The sequence below is a fragment of the Myripristis murdjan genome, chromosome 3, assembly GCF_902150065.1.
Source record: "Myripristis murdjan chromosome 3, fMyrMur1.1, whole genome shotgun sequence".
Classification (NCBI taxonomy): Eukaryota; Metazoa; Chordata; class Actinopteri; order Holocentriformes; family Holocentridae; genus Myripristis; species Myripristis murdjan.
Genome location: NC_043982.1, coordinates 38037191 through 38059862, shown reverse-complemented (window position 1 = coordinate 38059862; position 22672 = coordinate 38037191). Strand labels below are relative to the sequence as shown.

At 42.8% G+C, this 22672-nt stretch overlaps 1 protein-coding gene across 4 annotated transcripts in view; it reads right to left on the bottom strand.

Moving 5' to 3' along the window:
• Window positions 1–22251, bottom strand: part of mtss1lb (MTSS I-BAR domain containing 2b) — an 89028-nt gene extending 66777 nt beyond the window's left edge. For all 4 annotated transcript variants that reach the window (XM_030077479.1, XM_030077486.1, XM_030077496.1 and 1 more), the window contains exon 1: window positions 21717–22251. In XM_030077479.1, coding sequence (XP_029933339.1) covers window positions 21717–21785 — 69 coding nt within the window. In that variant the 5' untranslated portion in view covers window positions 21786–22251. The remainder of the gene's footprint in view (window positions 1–21716) is intronic.
• Between the last annotated feature and the right edge of the window lie 421 nt (window positions 22252–22672).

Below are 22672 nucleotides of genomic sequence, written 5' to 3'. Positions count from 1 at the left end.
AGCATGCATGAGCGCCGACAGACGCCATGGCTGAACAAAGACGAGAGAAACTCAAACTCCATCAACAGAAAATCCAAGGATGGAGCATCCCGATGGTCCACCATGTGTGTGTGTGTGTGTGTGTGTGTGTGCTGCAAGTCATTTCGTGTCTCTCTGCCCTGTCTTCCCTGTCTCTCTCGACTGCCCTACCTAAATAAAGCACAAATGCTACAAAAAAAAAAAATCTATAAAAACAAAAAACATAACAGTAAATCCAAAGTGAAGGACAGCACAGTCCCACCCACCCACTGTTTGATTGACACGCGATTCCTGGAAGACGCAGTTATTATTCAGTCCTCAAAGATGGAGACAGAATAAAGTTGGAGGAGAAAAATCACAGGAACCAGTGATGAACACTTTGAAAGGAGACGATTCTGTTTTATCTTGGTACAATATGTGCATGGTGTATCTCTGCACTGCATGTGTGTATAGATTTATTCATTATGTAACAACCATTTGATGTATTATATACTGTATGTGCATATGGTACATGCATGTATATCATTATAACATGTGTAGCTAAAGTGTGCATGTTAGATGTATCACACTGATACAGAGCCAATGGATATTTGATACTTTTGTATGTATCTGTAAAATCTCCCTATAATCCTAATATATACACACTATATCACCAAAGCATTACAAAAACCTGCCATCACTTCCATACAAATAACGCATTAAAAAGGCACTCACAATGACTCGTAATGCACTCGTGATGCCTTAACGAGAACACGATGTTATCACCAGCACCAGTTGCCATTAAGATCACAACTCCGATAGATATCTGCTCATAAATATTCACAAGTATTTATAATTCATTACAAGCTATATCGACAATTTTTTTTTTCACGAGTGCTGATCCCAGCAAGTGTGTTACGAGCACCCGGATAAGGCATCATAATTACGGAGGTCATGGAAAGTGCTGCTTTTTGATGAACTAAAGTAATGTTTAGCTGGAGTTTGACTCGCTCCGGTACGACACCGACTTCAGGGCGAACAGAGAAGCGAAGTCGAGTGAAAGACGTTTGAAGCGGCTGCAGTGACAGAGATAAGTTTCACGGTTGTTCACTGTATGAATTCTGCTGAGGAGTCGCTTTGGCATTTACATAACGCTCCAGCAGATCTCTGCATGCCGAGCGCCATGCATCATGAATGAGTTTGTGACCGTGTGTATGTTTGTGTGTGTTTGTGTGCATGTGTGTGTGTGTGTGTGTGTGTCAGTCTGTGTGTCAGCCAGTGACCATAACCACTGCGCTCACATGATTGTAGGACTTGGAGTATACCGGTGCCTGAAGGGCAAAAAGACATCAGCTGTGCGTGCATGCTTGCATCCGTGCGTGCGTGTGTGTGTGTGTGTGTGTGTGTGTGTGTGTGTGTGTGTGTGTGTGTGTGTGTGTGTGTTAGAGAGAGACAGAGAGAGAAAGCTTTTTGGTATACTATTACATCACCACTTCCTGTGTCACAGAAAAACTGCATAGCAACAAGGCATGCATGATTACCTCTTGTGTGTACGTGCCTCTCTCTCTCTCTCTCTCTCTCTCACACACACACACACACACAGACACACACTATTCTATTTATATCAGTACTATATCTAAATTTGTATACTACAAGTTTATCCTATTGTTCTTCCCCCTTTGTCTAAATTATAGATATATAAATGCAGTTTCTACCAAAAGTCTAACCATACACACACACAAACACACACACACACACGCTAAAACACACACACACTAAAACAGACACTACGTATTGGTTGAAGCATGTGTGATGTAATTTTCTATTTTTAATACACGGTTAGAAATGACTAACCAGTTGTTTGCACTGTTTTGCTGGTTGCAAGTGAAACAGAAACCAAGTCTGATTTATTGTTTTTTTTTATATATTTCAGGGCCCAAGACACTGAAATTTATTTAAATTTTGAGTGTGTAGACTTTTAATATCCACTGTATATATTCTTCTACCTTCCATCCCTCCTCTGTTCCTTGCTTCCTTTCTTGGTCCTGACGAGCTCCTCCTCCCTCCTTTCTCTCCTTTGCTTCTCTTACCCTTCAGTTATTCCTTCTATCTGTTCTTCCCTCGATCTTCATCAGTGATGTCGCAGAACAAAAACTGTTTGGTAACCTCTGACCTTGCATTATGTAATCATGCAATCAGAAAAGCAACAATTTATGTGCCATCACAATAAAAGACCCAGACTTCACACATTTTGTACGAATGAACACGGACGTGGACTTGAGTCACGTGACTTGGACTTGACTTTGGACTCATTTTACTTGGACTTGACAAATCTGATGACTTTAGACTCGAATTGACAAAACGACACAAGACTTGTGACTTGACTTTGACGCTGTGACTCGTCTCTTCACTTGAGGTTTAGAGGTTAAAGGAAGTTACCTTTGACCTCTCATACCAGACATGACTTTGACATCGGCCAATCAGTTCCTGACAGACGTTTGAATGACATAGCATGTGTAAATTGAATATGCTAATCATTACTAAATTCATTATAAAATGGCATTAAGTTTGGTAAAGACTAAGGGCTCTATTTTCCCGGCGCAGCGCAGGGTGGCGCAGTGAGGCGCACCCTGCGCAAAGCTATTTTCGACCAGCGCAACCCGTGGGGCGCACAGTTTCTTATTTTCCCAGACCGAGGTTTGCCGAGATGGGAGTGGCGGCGCAGCAGGGGGAGGTGCCGACAGATTCAACCTGGCGCAGTGACATTTTCGTGCCAAAAGGCTTCGCCGAGGTGCGCCAAAAGCTCGCCTCCTGAAACCACGTCTACTTTCGGCGCAAGGCGCAGCGGGGCCGGCGCAGTGGAATTTTGGCTGGCAGGCGGGCAGTGCGCACACGTCTCCAAAACCTCACAGATTGTCAGGCACAGTAACAATGCAATAAATAAACACAAAAAACACAATTCAATGCTATAATCTCAATCAGCACATAAATGTATCTCCATATCGACTGTCCCGACACAACTGATGTCAGATCAAAGGAGATTGGCACCGTTTGGCAGTGTAATGGAAACCCAACCTGATCACCTGTCAGTCAAACAATGTATCCAGTACCGTGATGTCTTTTTTCCAGTCATGGTGTCTGGCACTGCTTGTGTTAACTACACAGTTCTTCTTCCATATATATAAATATTCCACACTGGGTTTCCGTTATCCGGTAATCACCGGACTATGACTGGTAGCCTAAAATCAGCCAAAGTCCGGTAATTTTTAAATGCCCGGTGAAAATATTCCCTCTAAGCACAATTTGAATTTTATTAAAACAGTCAATTTTCACGTAATTTTATTTATTTATTTATTTATTTAAAAAAAAAAAAATAGCCTGCGTGATCCCTGTCTCCAATGTACCAGAGAGAGAGAGAGAGAGAGAGAGAGTTTTTTCTCTGCAGAACCGCGCAGCAAAGTTGCCTGGGGGAGAACAAGGTCACAAGACTGATGCGCATTGCAAGTTGCAGAGAGACACTTGAGACTTTGGATTTTAATTCAGCTGCTGAATTTAGTTTTTATTGCATCTATTTGATTTCAAGTTGGCAGCACGCAGCGTTATTAAAATGGTATGAGCCAGTTTTTTTGTTTGCAAATTGTAGTTGCATTTGTTTGCAATTGTATGCAATGTTCATGTTAAAAGAGCACAGGCTTGTGCAATATTTATTTATTTATTTATTTATTTATTTATTTTAGACGTTACGCACTTGAGTCAATTGACAGCACTAATTTTATTTGATATAGCCTACTTTTCAATAAAAATATTACGATATAAATTGACATGCCTTGATGTCATTCTTATGTAGCCTGCATATAATTTTAAGCTCAATAAATTCAGATAATATTTGACCGGAATTTCAAACATTTGTCCGGTAAATTGAAAACCTGCCGGTCATATTGTCCGGTGCCAATTTTTTTTCTAGGGGAAACCCTGATTCCACACATATAGAAAATGTAAAATGCATCGGTTCCTTGCCAGACTCTGGGCGTTTAGAACAGCAAATGTAAAAGCTTTCATGAACCGGATTTTGTTTTAATCTCTAGTATGTCGTTGCATCAGTAAGTGACGGGAGTCAAAAGTTGCAAAACAAACATGTATTTATATGAATATGGTGAGGATTATCCTCTGAGGTAAAAACATTCATTAAAAATGGGGGCTTCACAGTAAAATTTATATTTGCTTGTAAAAATCAATAACTTTAACAGACGGTGACAGAGCTGGAAAAAGAGAGATGCGAGGCAGGTAGGTAATGGAAAGACAGGGGACTCAGGAAGACGAATTTAAGGATAGATGCATGGATGGATGGATGGATGGACAGATGGATGGCAGGTAGCTCCAGCGACATTCCAGCAGCCAAGACTGGCCTCACTGCGTGTGTGTCGCGGCTGCTCTCTTTCTCCATGTCAATTGTGTGAACGTTCATTACTCCTTCGCGCAGCGCATTTTAAAGGTGAGGACAGGGGCTCATTTGATTGGTTTAAAGTGAATCGGCTGTGTCAAACCCACTCCACGCCTTCTCTCCTCCCTTGCGCCGGTAGGAGGAACGGCGCAGTAGTTGCGCCAAGGCGCACGGCGTGCCAAAATAGCAAAATCCACTTGGCCACTCCCAGCTGGCGCAGCGCAGCTGCGCTGCGCCTCCGCCTCACCTGGTCTGCGAAAATAGAGCCCTAAGAGTGTATTGTTACGTGTTTAGGACTTGGGACTTGACTCAGGCTTGCCTATCTTGACTCGACAGCTGCCTATCCTGATTTGGGACTTGAATGCCAGGATTTGATATTTACTTAGTACTTGCAAAACAATGGCTTGATTCCACCACTGCTAAGGACGTCGCAATTTTGCAACAGTTTTGTGTCATAAATTCAGCAATGAAAACTGGTCAGTGAGCCATACATGTGTGGTGATTTCGTTTTTCCACCACAGTTCTTGCACGTGACATTTTTATATTATTTTATTGTATGTCATGTTTTTTTTTTTGGAGCATGATGTGAAATGACAGTGAACAATTTTGTATTTTGCAACAATACGCTACAGGGCTAATATCTCGGCTTGGGTGAGCCTCGACCCAACATTCAAAAAAAAAAAAAAATGTAGCCATCACCAAATCACCATTCTGAATAATCCCATCCAAATAACTGGGCACAATACTAAAAAGTCAGCCTAATTACTCTGCCTCAGTTTTGCTATGGTCCTGTGACTTTGGGCAGTGGTCTGGGGTGGGGGTGAGGGTGTTGACATTGTGTGAAGTATCATATCTTGTCATAAATATCGCAATAGTTGATACTGATGGATATCAGCCCAAACCTTCAAAAAACTGATTTTTGCACAAGATGCAAACAAAGGATTTCTGAAGCGTCACTGCACAACGTCCACAGAACATTAGCACAAGCCTCATTCAGCTACATGAGAAACTTGATTTCCACAAAAACACACCGATTGAAATAGCTGTTCGTTTTTTTTTCCAAGCCAAGCTATGATGCAAACCAAACCGTGGCCTACAAACTGCGGTACAAGCCGAACTGTGAGGCGGGTGAACCATCACACCCCTCCTGTTCACTGGGATGTACAACCGGAATTTAGGTCACGGTGCCTCCTGTCATCCTGATAAAGAGGTAAATTGTTTTGAAGTGCGTTTACTCTCCACTTCATCCCTGGTCCTAACATCGCACCGAGACTCTTCCTTCCTCTCTTCCATCCTTCCTTCCAACAACAGTCTTTGATCTACAAAGCGCAGCACTGACTACAGTACATCTCATTTTCCCTCGTGCATTATTCCTACATTTAATCCTGCATTTCACCTTGTCCTGACTCCAGACTTGGGGGTGCCGTCAGTCCTCTGGCCTACTTCTCAGAGCTCCACCAGTCTGCCCAGCAGTCTGCAGAGAGCCTGACTTCACGCACTACAGTGGATGAGAAGCTTACTGCCTCCTCTCTCTCTTTTGTTCCCTTTGTTTCCCCACAGCAAGACAAAAAACAGAGGAAATCCAGAGAGAGAGAGAGAGAGAGAGGGAGAGGGAGAGAGAGAATGGGCGGAGGCAGGCAGAGAGGGATGTAAGGATTAGCCCAATTTTAGTTGTATAATCGAGCCAATTCTCACGTTAAAAGAGAAATGTAAGAACCAAACAAAAGAGGCTAATTTCACAGCGCTTCGTATGCATAATCGACTGGCTGGCAGTTTTCAAAAAGAGGATCAAACTCATTTTTATCAGGGCTGGGGAGGGATGTAGCCCGCAGAGTGAAATTCATCATATTACAGTATCTGTATCCACTTCTCCTGCCATACATATTGGTCTTTTGTCTGCTCGATAGCGAACTGCAGTGCCGCACAATAACGCAGATCCTCTTGTATGTGTAGAGTGCACCATGGTGCTTTTAAATCCTAAAAAGGGATTGAAGACACTTCGAAACAAAAAGGGAGTGGCAGCTGAAACAGAAGTATGTTCAGAGATGGAGGGGTCGAGCCCATTGATCTACAATAAGAAAAACTGGATCGTCGATGATGAAGAAGAAAAGTGAAGCCACCGCAGCACCACATCGATACGCACAACTTTATAACACTTTATGACAGAGGCGTTATAACCACTTAATCTATGATCTCTAGCTCTATCAACCTCAGCTGTGGTTTTCACCTTTAGATTATTTCACATTACTGATAATCTGTCAGCAATGACAATTTGCCATTCACAGTCACTACACAGAAAGTAAAGAATATTTGCAAAACAATGAATAAATCGCTCCATGTCGTCTTGTATCATTGGCAGTAATGGACAAATCTAAGTTAGTATTAGTGAATGAGTTCATTGGCTGTTAGTACACACTTATTACTATATAATTAATGGCATGTTTTATTATTTTGCTGAATCCTGCAATTTTGGCCATGATCCACATAAATAATGTTAAAAAAAAAAAAAAAAATCCAATAGACAACTCAGTTCACCATCCCGTTGTTAAAACTACAAGGCACCTGGAGAGCACAAACCTGCACTACAGCTGAAAAATCTCTCGCCTGTCTAATTCTATCTTCTCTAACACCCAAACACATCATTCCTATGACAGAAACTTAACATTACACTGAATTCTTGACCATGCAAATACACCCTTAGGATTTGAACCTGTCTCTCTCACTATTATGAAAACAGATAAAGTCAGAGGCAGAAATGGCAGAAATCCCAGATTAGGACCACCACCAAAATCAAATCATTTGTTCCTTGACCCAAGGCCGAACTGTCGACCAGATTTCAAGGAAAACAACTGAAAAGTCTTTTGAGATATCCTGATGACAGACAGACGTGTTCAAGAAAGGTTATTTTGACAACAAAACATTGCAGTCTAACATCCTACGTGACGGTGAAATAAGTGAATCCATTATTTTCTCCCCCTTGCACACTGACTCAAACACTTTCCCATTCCATCCGCTAGTAATCTGTCTCCAATGGAAAGGGATCAGCATGCAGATGAGGAGACAGAGGCTGCCTCGCTGCATAATTGATGAAGTGCAGCAGCTAATTCCAATCTAAACACAGTGATGAGGGGAAAGAGGAAACCATCTGTGTGTTGTTGTGTCTCCGAGCTGCGAGGTGAGGGATCATGGATGCCCTCTCAGCGAAACATCTGCAACATCAGACGTGTGCGACATTTCAGGAAAAAGCGATATTCACCAATGACGTGTGGTACGCCAGACTGCCGCAGACATGCATGCACACACACACACACACACACACACACACTCACAGCATCACTGTCTTCCAGTGGCTGCATCTGATGCTGTCATCTTTCCTTTTTTTGCATTTCATACCTAAATCTTAATGATGCAGTTCAGCTAAAACCTACCAAGCTTTACTTTCCCATGTTGTGCTGTTTTTGGAACCGCGTCCACAAGGAGATCCAACGTTTTCACTAAGGGTTGTGATTCTCACTGTTCACACATGCAATAGATTTCTGGGACGTTTCTGTGTGTACTAATTCATCACAGGCCATAGCAATGCTGGGTAAGGGGAGAAGATAATAATAAATAAAACAATATCTCAATGTAAGCAAAAACAATACGGCCGATCCACAGTATCTCTGACTCTGCACGCATTAATAGTCTCTTATTTCCAAATCACAGAGATTTCTAGACATTCTCTTTGTCAAATCTCCAGTGTCCTTGGGAAGAGTGTGGAAAAAAAGCAGATCTAGGTCCATCATGGTGTTTATCCAGAATACTTTGCTTAACATTGCGATCACAATTATTAATCCTAATTATTTGTCTTTGTTCCAGTGTAGTGTTTCTCAAATTAGCAGTGAATTATGTGAATTTCCTTCGGGATGAATAAAGTATCTATCTATCTATCTATCTATCTGAATAAATACCCCTTTGTCGATCTGCTTGTTTACTCTCACTGTGGTCCTCAGTTACAAAATTCAACCAACTACTACTTTCTTAAATTGGGGTACAGCACAGCTATATCTTTAAGTCTGAGTTGTCATCATCAAAGTCTCTCCAAATGACGGACAATTCACTTTTAAGAACCAAAACATTTCCAAGATTTTGTTCTCTCTAATATTGAGCTGATCTGTTCATTTCCACTTTGCTCACTGGGACATTTATAAATTCATGTTGCCTAGAGGATGAACCCCATCAATGTGACCTTCCATCTAGCGCCACCAGCAGGCCCAATGGGTCTCTACATTTGGAATAACACACTCGTCTGAAGTTGCTTTATCTTTGTCTTTTGCCGTTTCTGCTTTCAGGGCAGGGGAGAAAGAAGGGATGACAAGCAGCAAATGGCGCGGGCCTGATTCAAACCCAGGCCGCTGCAGTCAGGCACTGATAATGTGGTACGCGCTCTATCAGCTGAGCTCGGCCGAATTTGGAAAGTTTTGACTGATCAGGCACAAAGAAGCACCTGCTGTACTACACAGGAACGTTTCGGAGAACTGAAAATACAGCAAGCACTTTGATATCACAGGATTATTAATTGGTGAAACATAAATCATGCAGTTCTACAACAAAAATGTGATGCTCAGTTGTGCCATGGGACCAAAAGGCAGAATTCTCCATGGGGTTGCAAAATATAAATGCACAGAAAAGACATGAAATATTAAACTGGCAAACCAACGTATTGCGGTTTGGCTGCTTTACAGTGAAATTCTTTGGATTTTCGTTTCTCTGTATGAATGTCCTCCGTCCAAAGAAGCACTTCTCACCTCGATGCAGCTTTCAAGCCAACGCATTGGAGCTGAACTACTTTATTTGGGTTTCCACTCACAGAAAAGGTTCAGGCATAAATATCCAAGCCTGAATAAAGCAATCTCTTAAGGGGAGAGCCATTTAAACACATGACAGGCGGCTGATGGACAACCTCTGGGCTCTTACAGGTACGAAGACGTTTCTCCTCTCTGCCCTGCTGTGCTGGAAGATATTTTTATCAGCACCAGTCCTGTGGTGTGAAATGGCTGCTGATGTATTGAGTAGGTGTGTCTGTCACACCATTTACTCTAAGTGACTGCCAACGTTTTCCTCGGTGACCCTCAGCACTTACGGAGACATATAGAGAAGTGCTTGACATTTATGGCTGAGCCTGATGGGACCCAGCGGAGAGTGTTTTCTCCGTTATCCACACCATTTCTCAAGACTGGTTAGGGCTCAGGCTCTTAGAAGCATTCAATCTAAGTTAAATATATATAATTGTTATTAACAACTGAGCAACTGCGGACTTAATTAAACTAAACTGAGCAGAGCTGAGTGTGTGTTGCAGCTTAGAAAATCATTAGCAATCTCGAGTTTTAGTCACATTTGGACTCACAAAAGGCTGAAAACTGTTTGAGATTCAGATCAGAATATTCCACCTTCAGGTTGGATGGCACTCAGATCATTAAAATATGTTTTGCTCTTCAATAGATGTTTTAGTGTTGTCACAACATTTCAGTGAATAAAGCAGAAAATAACAGAATGAAATACAATCAAATTAAATAACAAATATGCATAATTAAATGTGCATAATGCGCAATTGACGAGGATTGATTTAAGTGGAATAAGCCTGTCTCTCAGAGGCTGTAGAGGCCTCACGTCGATGTCAAGTATGTCATGCTGGGTTGTCGGCAAGTGGGCTAAATATTGCTCTAAAGTTAGGGTAAATTCTAGCAAGGAATAAAATAGCATGGGAATTTTCAAAGGGGTCCCTTGACCTCTGACCTCCAGATATCTAAATGAAAATGGGTTCTCTGGGCACCCACGGGTCCCCCCCTTTGCAGACATGCCCACCTCATGCTAATACCATGCAGTTTGAGGCACAAACCATGCAGGTTTTTGCATGCAATACTAATGTGTTGTTTTCACCTATTTCTAAAATGGGTTGTTTCTGCATATTAGGGCCCTAAGACCACGTAGAACCCCTAAAACAAAGAATAAAATAAAAAAGAGACATATAACTAAAACAGTGTTTATAACAGATTTATAATAACACCACACACAGTGTTGAGCCGCATCTCAAATTAATCCTCAGGTTCCCAGCTTTCAGATGATGTATATGTGGCATCTACGGTTGACCTTTTATTTCCGCCTTGCACATCATTCTATGTGAAATGCTTCCTGTGAAATTATAATGTAAAGCCATTTAAGCACATGACCGGCCAGTGACTGAGAAAGTCACTGGCGGGGCTGCACAGCGCGCTCATTGTACAGTTTGATCTGAAATAGCTGTCAGGGTTGATGGAGACGAGGGGCGGGGCTTCTCTAAGGCTCCGTGCGCTGTTATATGCTCATCCTCTTTTCTCCTTCTTTCTTCCATTTTTGTACCATTATCCTTCATTCTGCTATCACATCTTCCTCCACGAGTCAGGAAAAACTATATTGATAAATGAGCTCTTGCACACACGCAAACACACACGCACACACAGCCAAATACAAAAGCAAACCGATATTCCCATAGTGTCCTCCTAAAATTAAGACATGTGACATATAGAGCATGAACGGGCCTCGTTTGTTCTTTCAGTAGCTTCTTTTCTTTCCGAATTGCACAAGAGAATATTGATTTGCCATGCTCTCTGTTACTCGCTCTCTCTCTGGCGTGTTCATAATGATCAGTGTGTTTTACAGTGAACAGCTGAGTGTGATGAGAAGGCTTTGACAGGCCTGACAAAGAGTTCAGTGAGAGCGGCTGTCTTGGCTGGCTCCCAGAATCCCCCATGCCTCCCACGACCAGCCCTCCCCATTCATCTGCACCCCGCCTAACGAGCCCTGGAGCCTAACGAGCCCCGGGGCCCTAACAAACCCGGAGATTTTAACGAGCTCTAACGAGGGAGATGCTAGTCCCACGACTCCACCGGCACGTTGTCACCGTCAGAGAATAGACTGAAAACCTCACGGCAGCTGCGTGGAAGCAGCTTTTTTTTTTTTCATTTTTCAAGCAATAAGCATGAGAGTTTGTTTTCTGCACAAAGTTCTGGGAGTCAAAACCTGTTGTGTTATTTAAAAAAAAAAAAAAAATCAAGCATGTTCTGATGTTTGATTTTCATTTGTAAACTAATACCAGAAAGACTTACATGCTGTCATTTTTAATTTTAGCCTCCAAGATGTACTTTTAAGACTTTTCCTAAACCCTCATTTGGTATAAATCAAGGTTGTTAGCTTTTCAAGTCATACTGCAATAGGAGTTGTAATTATATTAACCTCTGGCAATTTTAGCTTGTTAATCCCTGGCTTTTCTGCCGTTAAATAAGAGCTATTTGATTATGCAAGGTTTTCCTGCAAACAAGGTATAGAGGGTAGGATTACATCATCAAAATAGTGGCTCTTGACACAAACACTTGCCTTGGACATGTGAGACTTATCTGTGCTGCTTATGAATTTGCTAAAGAAACCAGGCTGTGTCTATGTTATTTCACAGCAGCGTTCTGCAGCAGAGCTCAGAGCGGCGAGTTGGTTCCACTACATTCTGAGTGTGGTTCAATTTGAAGCTGACATGCTATGTAACCCGACCTATCAAAATTGTCAGAATCGAACGCGGCGGGACTCATGTCAGCAGCGTCTGGAGTGGCAGCTCAAGATCAAGTCTGACGAGCCGCTTGTTATAGAGCGACAAGATGGAGCGACACAAAGTCTGTTGCAACTGTCTGTGCAATCACAGTGTTACACTTTGCTGCTTACTCCTTTGAGATTGAAATATGATTGCCACCTTAGTGTCACAACATCAGCAATAATTATTAATAATTAATTAATCTTTTCATTTATGTCCAATCCAGAGTAATTTTCACTTTCATAAATTTTCTTTGATCAAGTGTCATTTACTTGTTGTTTTGCTTGTTCTTACTCTTTTGCAAGATACCGATATCTGCTTTTTGAAAAATCATGAAACAAGTGAATTTGCATTGGAAATAAAATGGCATATCCGTCCGGTCCACTTTTTCTAAGGAAAACAAGATTTCAAGTCTAAATATGAGACAAAAATGCAGGTGAAGATGGACATTTTTTTGCAGCCTGGGAGCTGTTTGAGGTTGAATGAGCATGTCCTCTGTAAATTACTGCTGCATGTCTTTGCTTATGGTTACTGGAGTGGATGGCTCCATCCCAATAGGACTGATGGAAGCAGCACTGCATGGAAACACAGGGCTCATGAGGGAGAGAGAGACAGCTGACACGCATCCCGGCCTCTGTGGTGGGAAGTCCCCTGGACCACACAGACAGAAAACGCACCGCAGACTGGACTAATGATACACTCGCACAGAGCATCTTCAGTGTTGCACCGCGGCCCCGAGTCATAGGACATGATTGTCACAGGCTTTTAAAGAGCCGGAGAACAATGGACAGTGTCTGCGAGGACGCTGACCAGTTCGCAACCGCTTCCCCTGGTTTGTTGATGTTTACGCTTTTCCACTTTAATGACCGAGGATGCGGTCAGGCCCGAGCCCGGTGCTCCCCCTGCATCTTCCTCATGTTCTTTTCCCAATCCTGATGCATTAAGAGACCACACTGAAGTGACAAAAAGGCTGGACTTCAATCAACAATTTAAGGGGTTCATTATAAAACACGACATCTAATTTTAGAACCTGTCAGCTGGTGTGCTATTATTGACTGCTGCTGGTGGTTACTGATGTCATTCAGTCATTTCAAAACCAACAAAATTACTGATGCTGTCTAAAGCGCTCATGATGGCTAAGAATTTAAGAGAGTAGTGAATCATTTTGTCATAGCTCATATCATGTTTTTTTTTTTAAATCCTGGAAACAGTAGCAGAGAAATTTCAATTGTTTTCTACATTTTTGGAAGCAGCAGCCCGACCTTGCGAGCGTTCTGGAGCAGAGCTGAGAGCGGTGTGTTGGTCGGGATTTTTCTCATCATGAATTGAGTCACATCTTGCAGTGTGTATCATTTGGGGATGCAGTGGAGTACAAATGCACATCAGAGCATATTTGCAAACCTCCTCAGCTCGTCTCTCTTTGACCAGCTCTTATCTTTATTGGGAATCAACCACAAAACACAGAAGATGCACAAGGCAGCCAAGCAGACCAATTATAGTTTGCGTCGCTCTATGCACGGTTACTCTCTGGGAGCGGTGCAGCAGCCTCCACAGGCTACACAGGAGACACAGACACCAACGGCGGCATTTTGACACAGAAGTATAAATTGGCCATAACCCACATGCCTCTACGAGCATGTGTGTGTGTGTGTGTGTGTGTGTGTTACATGGCATTGTGTGCAAATCTCTGTGTGAAGTGCGGCCCAGGCCAAAGAATTTAAACACAACAGGTCTGGCCGGTGCAGATGGCCGACACAAGCCACAGCCTCCTCCTGCTTCCCATAATTAGTGACAGAGCCGAGGACTTCACTCCTGCGAGGCATCTAAGCTCCGACTCTGCAGGACGGAGGCAAGAATCACCTTCAAACCACGATCAGCTCGCACACGTCCTGCAGTCTAATAGCAGCGAGTCAATCACCAAGTCACTCAACAGCAGCATAACAGTAATTATGCTGAGTTCCAGTGCAGCGAGGGTCCGAGCTCAGCCTGGATTCAGGCCAAACCAAAAGATTTGTGAGGGCGGGTTCAGGGTGGGCTGTCAGGTTTCAGTGGAAAATTATCTTGAGTTATGAACAAGAGCGTTTCAGAAGGTGCAGACAATTCCAGCAGCACAGCACCATTTACATCAGACACTTATCCAAATTATGTTCAAATTACTCAAAATGATATTCAATCAACTCAAAATTTTCATGGCAATGTTGAGGGTGATCCTATTGCCTGAGAACCAGGGCTGGGCAATATTTCGAGTAAAATCAACATTGTTATAGGAGATAATATACTAATGACCAATACTAATTCTCGAAAAATTCTTGTGTGTAAAAATATACAAACATTCCCTAACCCAATACTCCATCTAAGCCCCCATATTACTGATACTCAGCCCAAGTGATGTTGCCAGACTGGGCAATTTTCTGCAGCAAAGAAAATACAATTGTGCTGGCGACTTCCCATATTTAATGTTGAGGATGCTGATAAATGTCCATGAGTCCTCTGTAAGGCTGTGGTTCCGTGGTGATAAATGTGAAGTGAAAGCAGTGGCTCAGGCGCCACCAAAAGATACTTTTTTAAAGAAACCGCCGGCCACAAGCAGCTGGCTCGCTGCTGCATTGAATGGCACATACGCGCGGCCAAAACATGGAGAAAAAAATCTTTTGTTACCTTGAAACATTAGCATGAGGAGCTGTGTCAGCAAGGCCTCTGCAAAGAAATACCACAGACTCAAATAATTTAATATGATAATCTACATAATAATTAACTCAATTTGACTCTGATCTTGTCAACGTCATGATGAGCTGGACCCAAAAATATATCCAGCTGTCTTAAAAATAGCTTTGAAAATAATGTTTAACATCGAAACATGAACAAAAAGTCCATTCATATTTTCTACCCACAGCCTGGCAGAGATGCGACGTCTGCTTATGTAATCTATATGCCGGCAATACACTGAACAGAGGCATGAATGAGGAAAAAGGCCAATACTGACCTCTTCCATTTGCAGCCGTTCTCTCTTCTCCTCTGTTGCTATCTGAACAAGCCAATCAGGTTCTCTCCTTATTTCATCCTGCTGTTCTCCTGTCAACAACAGATTACACAGCAGCCACTGCTGCATACAGCCAGCTGACCGTGAACATGACCTCTGCATCTCATCACATTACCCATCTGTGACCTGTGTGTGTATGTGTGTGTGTGTCATATTTTACTACAAGGTTCGAGACAGAGCCACAAGCGATAAATAGAGGCCGACAACTACAGCGTGTCCTCCACACACACACACACAGAAACAAAAACACACACATGAAAGCACATACCATGTATTAAGAGTGTACAGTGAATGATGTGTATGTGTGTGTATGTATGTGTGTGTGTATCTGTGTGTGTGTCTGAAGACTACAGAGGAATCAGCTGGAATCAAGCCGGCTGATGGTGTTGTCTGTGACTCAGTTTCAGTTTGTTACCATGGTTACATATGAAACTTCATGGCTAACAAATGAATTAAGAACAGTGACTTCAAGCCTCAAGCAAACTATGTGTGCATTATTCGCACACCCTTCAGCCAATCAGAGATGAGTATTCACCCAGACCAGGGCTGTTTTTTCCCCAATGAGTACATGTGCTCCTAAACTTAAAAAAAAAATAAAAAAATTAAATAAAAAATTAAAAAATAGTAGCACACAAAGAAATTTAAGAGCACAGTTACAAATGCTCAAGTAAAACAGTTTATTAAAAAAAAATAATTTCTTACATACATATTTATACTGTGGGCATGTGTGTACTAAGGAACACACTTTTTTTTTTAAATGACACACACCACCAAAATCACACATGGGCCCATGCCTGCTAGACACAAAGGCCACAGTTTCCTATTACATGCTTTCCATTTGCAAACCTGTAGGAGGCTTTTATTGTGACGCAGCTTTCGGAAATGGCCCTTGGCACGTGAGTAAAAACAGCAGTTTTAACAAACCAGATATTTGGGGCTCTTCTGTTAGCAGACCAGTGTGTTTGTATTTGTGTCTGTGCTGTAAACTTGAGGTAACTGATGCATTAATGTAACAAAAGAGTAATCTTTACTCACACACTGTGCTCTTAAATGATTTTTCCAGTTTGCACATATCTGTTTTTAGGGGCAAATTCTCATTCTGTAGAGCCCTGCAAATCATAGTATAAGTCGGTATATGACCATTTCGACTGTGCAAAATCATAATGCATTGTTGGCTTAGAATTGCAACAGTAAAGTTTTGTTGTGGATGTTTTGTGATGTGTGTCCTGCTGTGAAACACACACACAATCCCAGCAGACACTTGAGCACTGGGTGTCTATGTGTCTGAATTGGGTGGAGGTTGTGCATGGTGAAAAAGAGGTTTAAAAAAAAAAAGGGAGAAAAAGAGGAAGGGAGGGCCAGAGGAGGAGGACGAGGAGGAAGATGATGGTGAAAGGGGAAGGAAAAACGCTTTCCAAACAGCACAGCTTCAATCTGCTGACCTTGGCAGGCAGCAACATGCATCCTGGTTCTCAGTGCACACAAGAGCATGCATGAAACCCCAGAGCACCAGGTATTACATCCACAGCTCCAGCCAAGTCAAAATAATAATAAATAATACATGTGGAGCAGCAGGATGGATAATAAAGTATATGCAGCCTGTCTTGTCTGCCCTGGAGGATCATTCTGCAGGCTAGTGCATTTAGGACTGCAGTTTCACAATATAATAAAGAAGCAGACCTGGCAAAAGCACCTGTTCCCCAAGAAATATGATAAAATAAAGTTCTACAAAGTCCTGAATAGCTCATAAAACGCAAACCTACCATTACTAATCCAGATCTGTATTAACCTACGAGTGAGCGTGCATGGGCCATACATACTCTGATCAACGGTACATACTGTAATGTAGCAAAACATAAGAACATAAAATTAATGCTACTTCTGGTCCCATTCACTTCATTCGGTGAAACTACGCAAATCAGCACATTTCACTGCAGAAAAATCTCCATCTGAACAAATCATTTAGTCTCATATTCAGCATTAAAATCTCGCTTTGATTCAAACAAGTGAAAAAAAGCTTCTAATGCAGTTTCGCCTGTTTCTTGAACAGGCACAGAAGCAAGGCAGATGAGCACACTAGGCCCGAGAAAATGACACAAGAAAATTCTGGAAATGAGTTGATTTTATTGAAAACAAGTGGGATGACCTCATCGCGCCGGAGAAAAACAAGATTTTATCACTGAATATGGGACCAAATGACTTGCTAAGATGGTGATTTGTTGCAGGGTTGCTCACTTTCCAGCTCTGCCCACAGATAGTTCGCTCTGAATAAAGTATCAGTGGCACTAAATTATCTGCGCTGTTAAATTTTAGTCACAGCAGTGTCTCAGCACTGACTAACACATGATTGCTCAAGTCTTGCATCCACTTGCTAAAACACCAGATGAAGACAAGCCAGCTCGGCCAGTTGTTTCTCCTGACAAACAGTTCTGCTGGCGAGGTAAAGACTCGACGGTGTTTTTGGTTTTAGGTCGAGGGCCGGAGACTCTATGACACTCATTCCATTTGCACTGACATTCACTGAACACCTCTTTGGGGACTTGGGGATTCATCCATACCAGACTAGGACAATGGCCATTTGGCACAAGTTGTTGTGACCCATATACTTCAGAGTCAGCTGGATAACATAAACAAGGAGAGCCATTAGAGACGCTCTGAATTATAGATGAAAGGAGCGTGAGTAACAGAGGGGGCAGCAGAGAGACAGAGGAACAGAGACAGCGAGAGTCGAAGGAATCGTTTTCAGTGCGGGGGAGCAGGGGGTCCAAAGTAGCAATCAACAAGGCCCTCACTTTATTTATTCATTTATTTGTTTATTTATTTATTGGACTCCATCTTTGTTGTCAAGCTGTCATCACTGTGGTGCCCCAGCACTGCAGTTCCACCTGTCAGTCAAACAAGGTGGGCGGGACTGCGACATCTTTGAGTTTATCTTTATTTTGTCTGTTCAGCTGCAGCAGCTGTCGCTCCTGCGAACTGCCCAGCTCTTCTTCTGCTGTTTATTGCAAACAAACCAGAAATGCAAAACATATCACTTTGCGTGCAGCGGAGGATTCTTCCCAGAAAAAAAAGCTGCCAGATATCGAGCGTTTAACTGAAATCTAAACATGTCGCCGACACACAAATTAAATAATATTTAAATAATCAATAACTTGGCCTAAGATGATGCATTTGTTTTGTTGTTGCTGTTACTGGAAAGCACAGACTATTGTCTAAATATACATAAAAAAATATATTCTTAAAAATGTGGTAAAACTATTTTTAAAAAATAAATGTAAAACAGAATGAAGAAGACTTTTTAACCATGCTACATTAAGAAAAAGTCCAAGACAAATAAAACATTACATATATATATATACATATACATGTATGTACATATATACCGTGTGTATATAGATAGCATGTGTACATAGATAGATAGATAGATAGACAGATAAAAAAAATATACAAAACATCATATACAAGTCACTACAACAGTCCTCAGTTTAAGAAAAAAAAAAAAAAAACGTTGAGGTTTTAGGCCCTATGCTCCTGGCGCTGCGTGCCTGTGTGTGTACATATGCGTGTTTGTGTACGAGCGAGCAGGACAGAGATACAAAGCCATGTGACCCTGACCATCACGCTCCTGACATCCAGCTGAAGTCCCAGGGTTAAGGATCAAAGTACTGGGACAGTCCGACATGCAGAGTGCAGAAAACCGTAGAAAATGCCTGTGAGAAGAATGCTAGCTGCTGTATGGTTCTATTGATATCACTGTGCCGCAGAGTCACAAACCATGACGTTCTCGGTCTAAAACTACAACATGACACCATATGATGCTCTGTGGCGGGGGGGCCGAGCTGCGAGAACAGCAGAGGCTTTCAGTTCTCACATAACATGTTACACAGGGACGCAGCAGGTCCTCCATTGAAAACTTTACCAATCCAAAACATTAATTTAGCAGAGAAAAGACTTCAGACAGTAAATATGTCAGCTGACCATAAATAAGTGAGTTGTCATTCTCTTTCCCAATGGAGAGAAAACCCAAGCTGCATTGTTTTGATTTCTGACATCTGTTGAATTAAATGCAGAACTCACTGTACACCTACACCCAGTACTCTGTTGATACTGCAGTATTATATACCTACACCCTGTACTCTGTTGACACTGCAGTATTTTAGACCTTCATCCTGGACTGAACAATCAAGATGCTGCAGAGGGCTGATGTTGCTATGCAACCACAGCCAAATGGTTTTCACAGGGATAAACATTTTTTCATATCAGTTATGTCTAAATGGTAGCCACATCGAGTTGGGACTCTGTGGCTACCATTCTATGTGCAACTGTGGAGTAATGTCAATGTAATTTATGTCTCTAACTATTGAAGGTCAGGACAGGGACTATGGGCTGGAATTTCTGAGCCTCAGCTGGGGTTTTTTGAAAAAAAATTGGAGGAATGATTAATGTTTTTCACTGGAGTCTGGCATTTTGAATATAAACCTGACTGGCCCATCTCAGAGCCATCACCAGACCAAAAGCCTGCAAGATTTAAGCAGCATAAAAAAGGGAAAAAAATCATACAACTTGCACTAATCGTGGCAAAAGTCACGACTAGTTACAAAATGTGACACGTTGCATCATTGCACTGTTGCACCTCGTTGTCTTGTTGCCCTGTTCAGTCTCAAACTGTCTGGCTCCAACTATTCTTGGCAATATTTTGTTTCACTCTGCACTTGTGCACAGCAGAATTACAATCAAGTTGAACTTAATTTGTTTAAAACGATGCTATACTTGGCTCCTAGTATCGGATTTTGATATTGGGGATAATCATTGATCCCAGTATCCCGCACTAGCCCAGAATCAATTTGACATCCCACACCAGTATCGAACTCGTGGTGCATCTCCATTCCTGCATCTGTCTCTAAAATCTGAAATCCAATAATGTCTCCTTATAGCACAAATGACGGGGCAGCATTAGCCCTGACCTCTGACATACAGTATGAGGTCATACACATGTAGACCTCCAGTGACAATCATTTCAGGTAGCGCCGGTTCAGATCAGACAACTGCATTACAATTCAAACTCATTTGACTCTTCCAGCTTAGACGAAAAAACCTTACAAGCCAGGAAAAGTCCTTGATGACATTGTACATCAGAGTCTTAGCGCTCTGGTTTATGCGTGCTGCTTTGAGCTTCTTCTTCTTTTTTTTTTTTTTTTTTTTGAGCATTTACAGATACTCCCGTTCCAGATCACAGGGAGTGGTATTTCCCTTAAACTGCAAACACATCTCACATGTTTCAGTGCTAAGGCCAAACATAACGCAGTCAAACAACAAAGATCTAGATGGAGGAAGAGAGAGAGAGAGAGAGAGAGAGACAGGGTGGCAGACAGACAGAAAGGCGTGCATGACTGGGCGTCTGACAGGCAGACACATACACACACAGAGTCTATTATGAGCCATTTGGTGGTCGCTTTTATCCACAGCGTCTTACAGGAACATGAGCGCACACATTTGGTAGCATGTGTGGGAATTGAACCGATAACCCCTGGCAGCTCTAGTGCCATGCTACAGCCATCAAGCTGCAGAATCTCCTTCTGAGCGATTGCAGGCAGACAGACAGGCAGGCAGGCAGAGGGAGAGAGGCAGACGGAAGATGACAGACAGACAGACAGGAAGGCTCGGTGTCTGATGGCTGTCCGGCTTCTCACGCCTTCATTTCTCCCTGACAGATCAGCCTGACAGAAAATCAATGACGCTGCACTCTCATACAGATGCACAATATCCCTTGAAACATCCAAGCAGGAGACAGCAGGGCTGAATATTGGCTTGTCATGTCTGCTCTGCTGTTGTGATCATCAGGGTTTTGGCTTGGGCAAAAAGGCAACACCACTGAGATGATGGGGATGGTGATGATGATGATGATGATGATGTTGATGATGATGAAGCAATGATCCACCACGGTTCACACTTCAAACGCGATGGAATTTCCCCAAGCCACAACCTTAACCTCGACACTTTCATCAACAGACACAATTCTGGCAGCTCTGAGTTGATTTTCAATGTCATTTCTCATAAGCCCATTCATTTTTTTTTTTTTTTAATGAATTAGAGATCTGAGTTAAGGTACATCGACGGCTCACATCGGCGGCTCAAAGGGACTTCTTGTGCAGAGATATGCATGCATTGTTCCAACACTGGGCAGACGCATTGGAAATCTGTTTGAAAACCGTGTATTGGCTGTTTGTGGAGAGTCAATGTAAAAAAAAAAAAAAAAAAAAAAAAAAAAAAAAAAATCTGCAGGGAAATGGGGAAGGAAGCAGCCAGACAGGGTGTCCGATAATGGATGCACTACATCTTATATGCGAAACCGACATTCATGCAAGGGGAGGGGGGCGGGTTTCGCACCAACAACCCGCATCATCCTCTGTACAACGGTGCCATCATGTCACCTTTATGTCTGAACACAGCCTCACACACATTAATTGCTATGAATTGGACAAGCGGTTAAATGCTGACGTTTTAATCTTGTATAGATTCATTTTGGGAACAAGACACCGGCTCGGTCGATATTCTAAGATTATTCTAAGATTATTCTGAGACAGCACATGTGTTTGTCTGTGATCTCGGAGCGCATAATAAGTAGAGAGGCTTTTATTTACCTTCATGTCGTTGACAATCGCCTGGAATAGACCCCCGAGGGCCCCGCATTCCTTCTCCACGGTCTCCATGTTTGCCAAATCCACCGTTCACCGGAATTTGCAGAGGCGCGCACCGACTGCGCGGTACCAACACCCCGCTGGGAAAAAAATGTAAAAATGTATTTCCACGAAATCACGACGGGCTCTCCGGTCTCTTTTTTAACCGGAAGACCGCGAACGGAGGGATGCAGATAGAGGAGGGGGGTTAAGATGCGGAAAGAAACGGTTTGCGCTGCAGTCTGATCCAAGCGAAGGGAAGATGGGTTGTGACAGAGGAAAGATGGGTTGGTTCTCTCTCTCTCTCTCTCTCTCTCTCTCTCTCTCTCGCTCTCTCACTCTCTCTCTCTCTCCCTCTCTCTCCGTCCCCGGCTCCGGGTCAGACGGTGAGATGTGCAGACGGCACCCGGACGACCACGCTCATCGTGGCGCAGCCAGCGCGACGCGGAGTCGGTGAGGACGCATGTAAGGCAGCGGAGAACCGGAGCGATGGATCACAGACTGTGCCTATAGTGTGTATGTGTGTGTGCATGTGTAAATGTGTGTGTTTGTGCGCGCGCGTGCCTACATGCGCGTGCGTGTCGGCAAAGGCAGGCTGTGATTGGTGCAGAGGCGGTGGGCTCAGCGGTGCGGGGAGAGCAGCCAGTAATACGATCCATGGGAGTCAAAAAAAGGAGGCTGGACAACTCTGGACGGTCTGTCACATGGGCACACACACGCTCGCTCATGCACGCGGATACACACACCACAACGAGATCCCCCCACCATCCTCTTCACACACACACACACACACACACACACACACACACACACACACACAGAGAGTAAAAAAAAAAAAAAAAGTTGGCTTGGGGGTAAATGTCAAATACATTTAGCAACCTGACAACGGTATGGGGACACAGAATAAGCACATGCCAGTG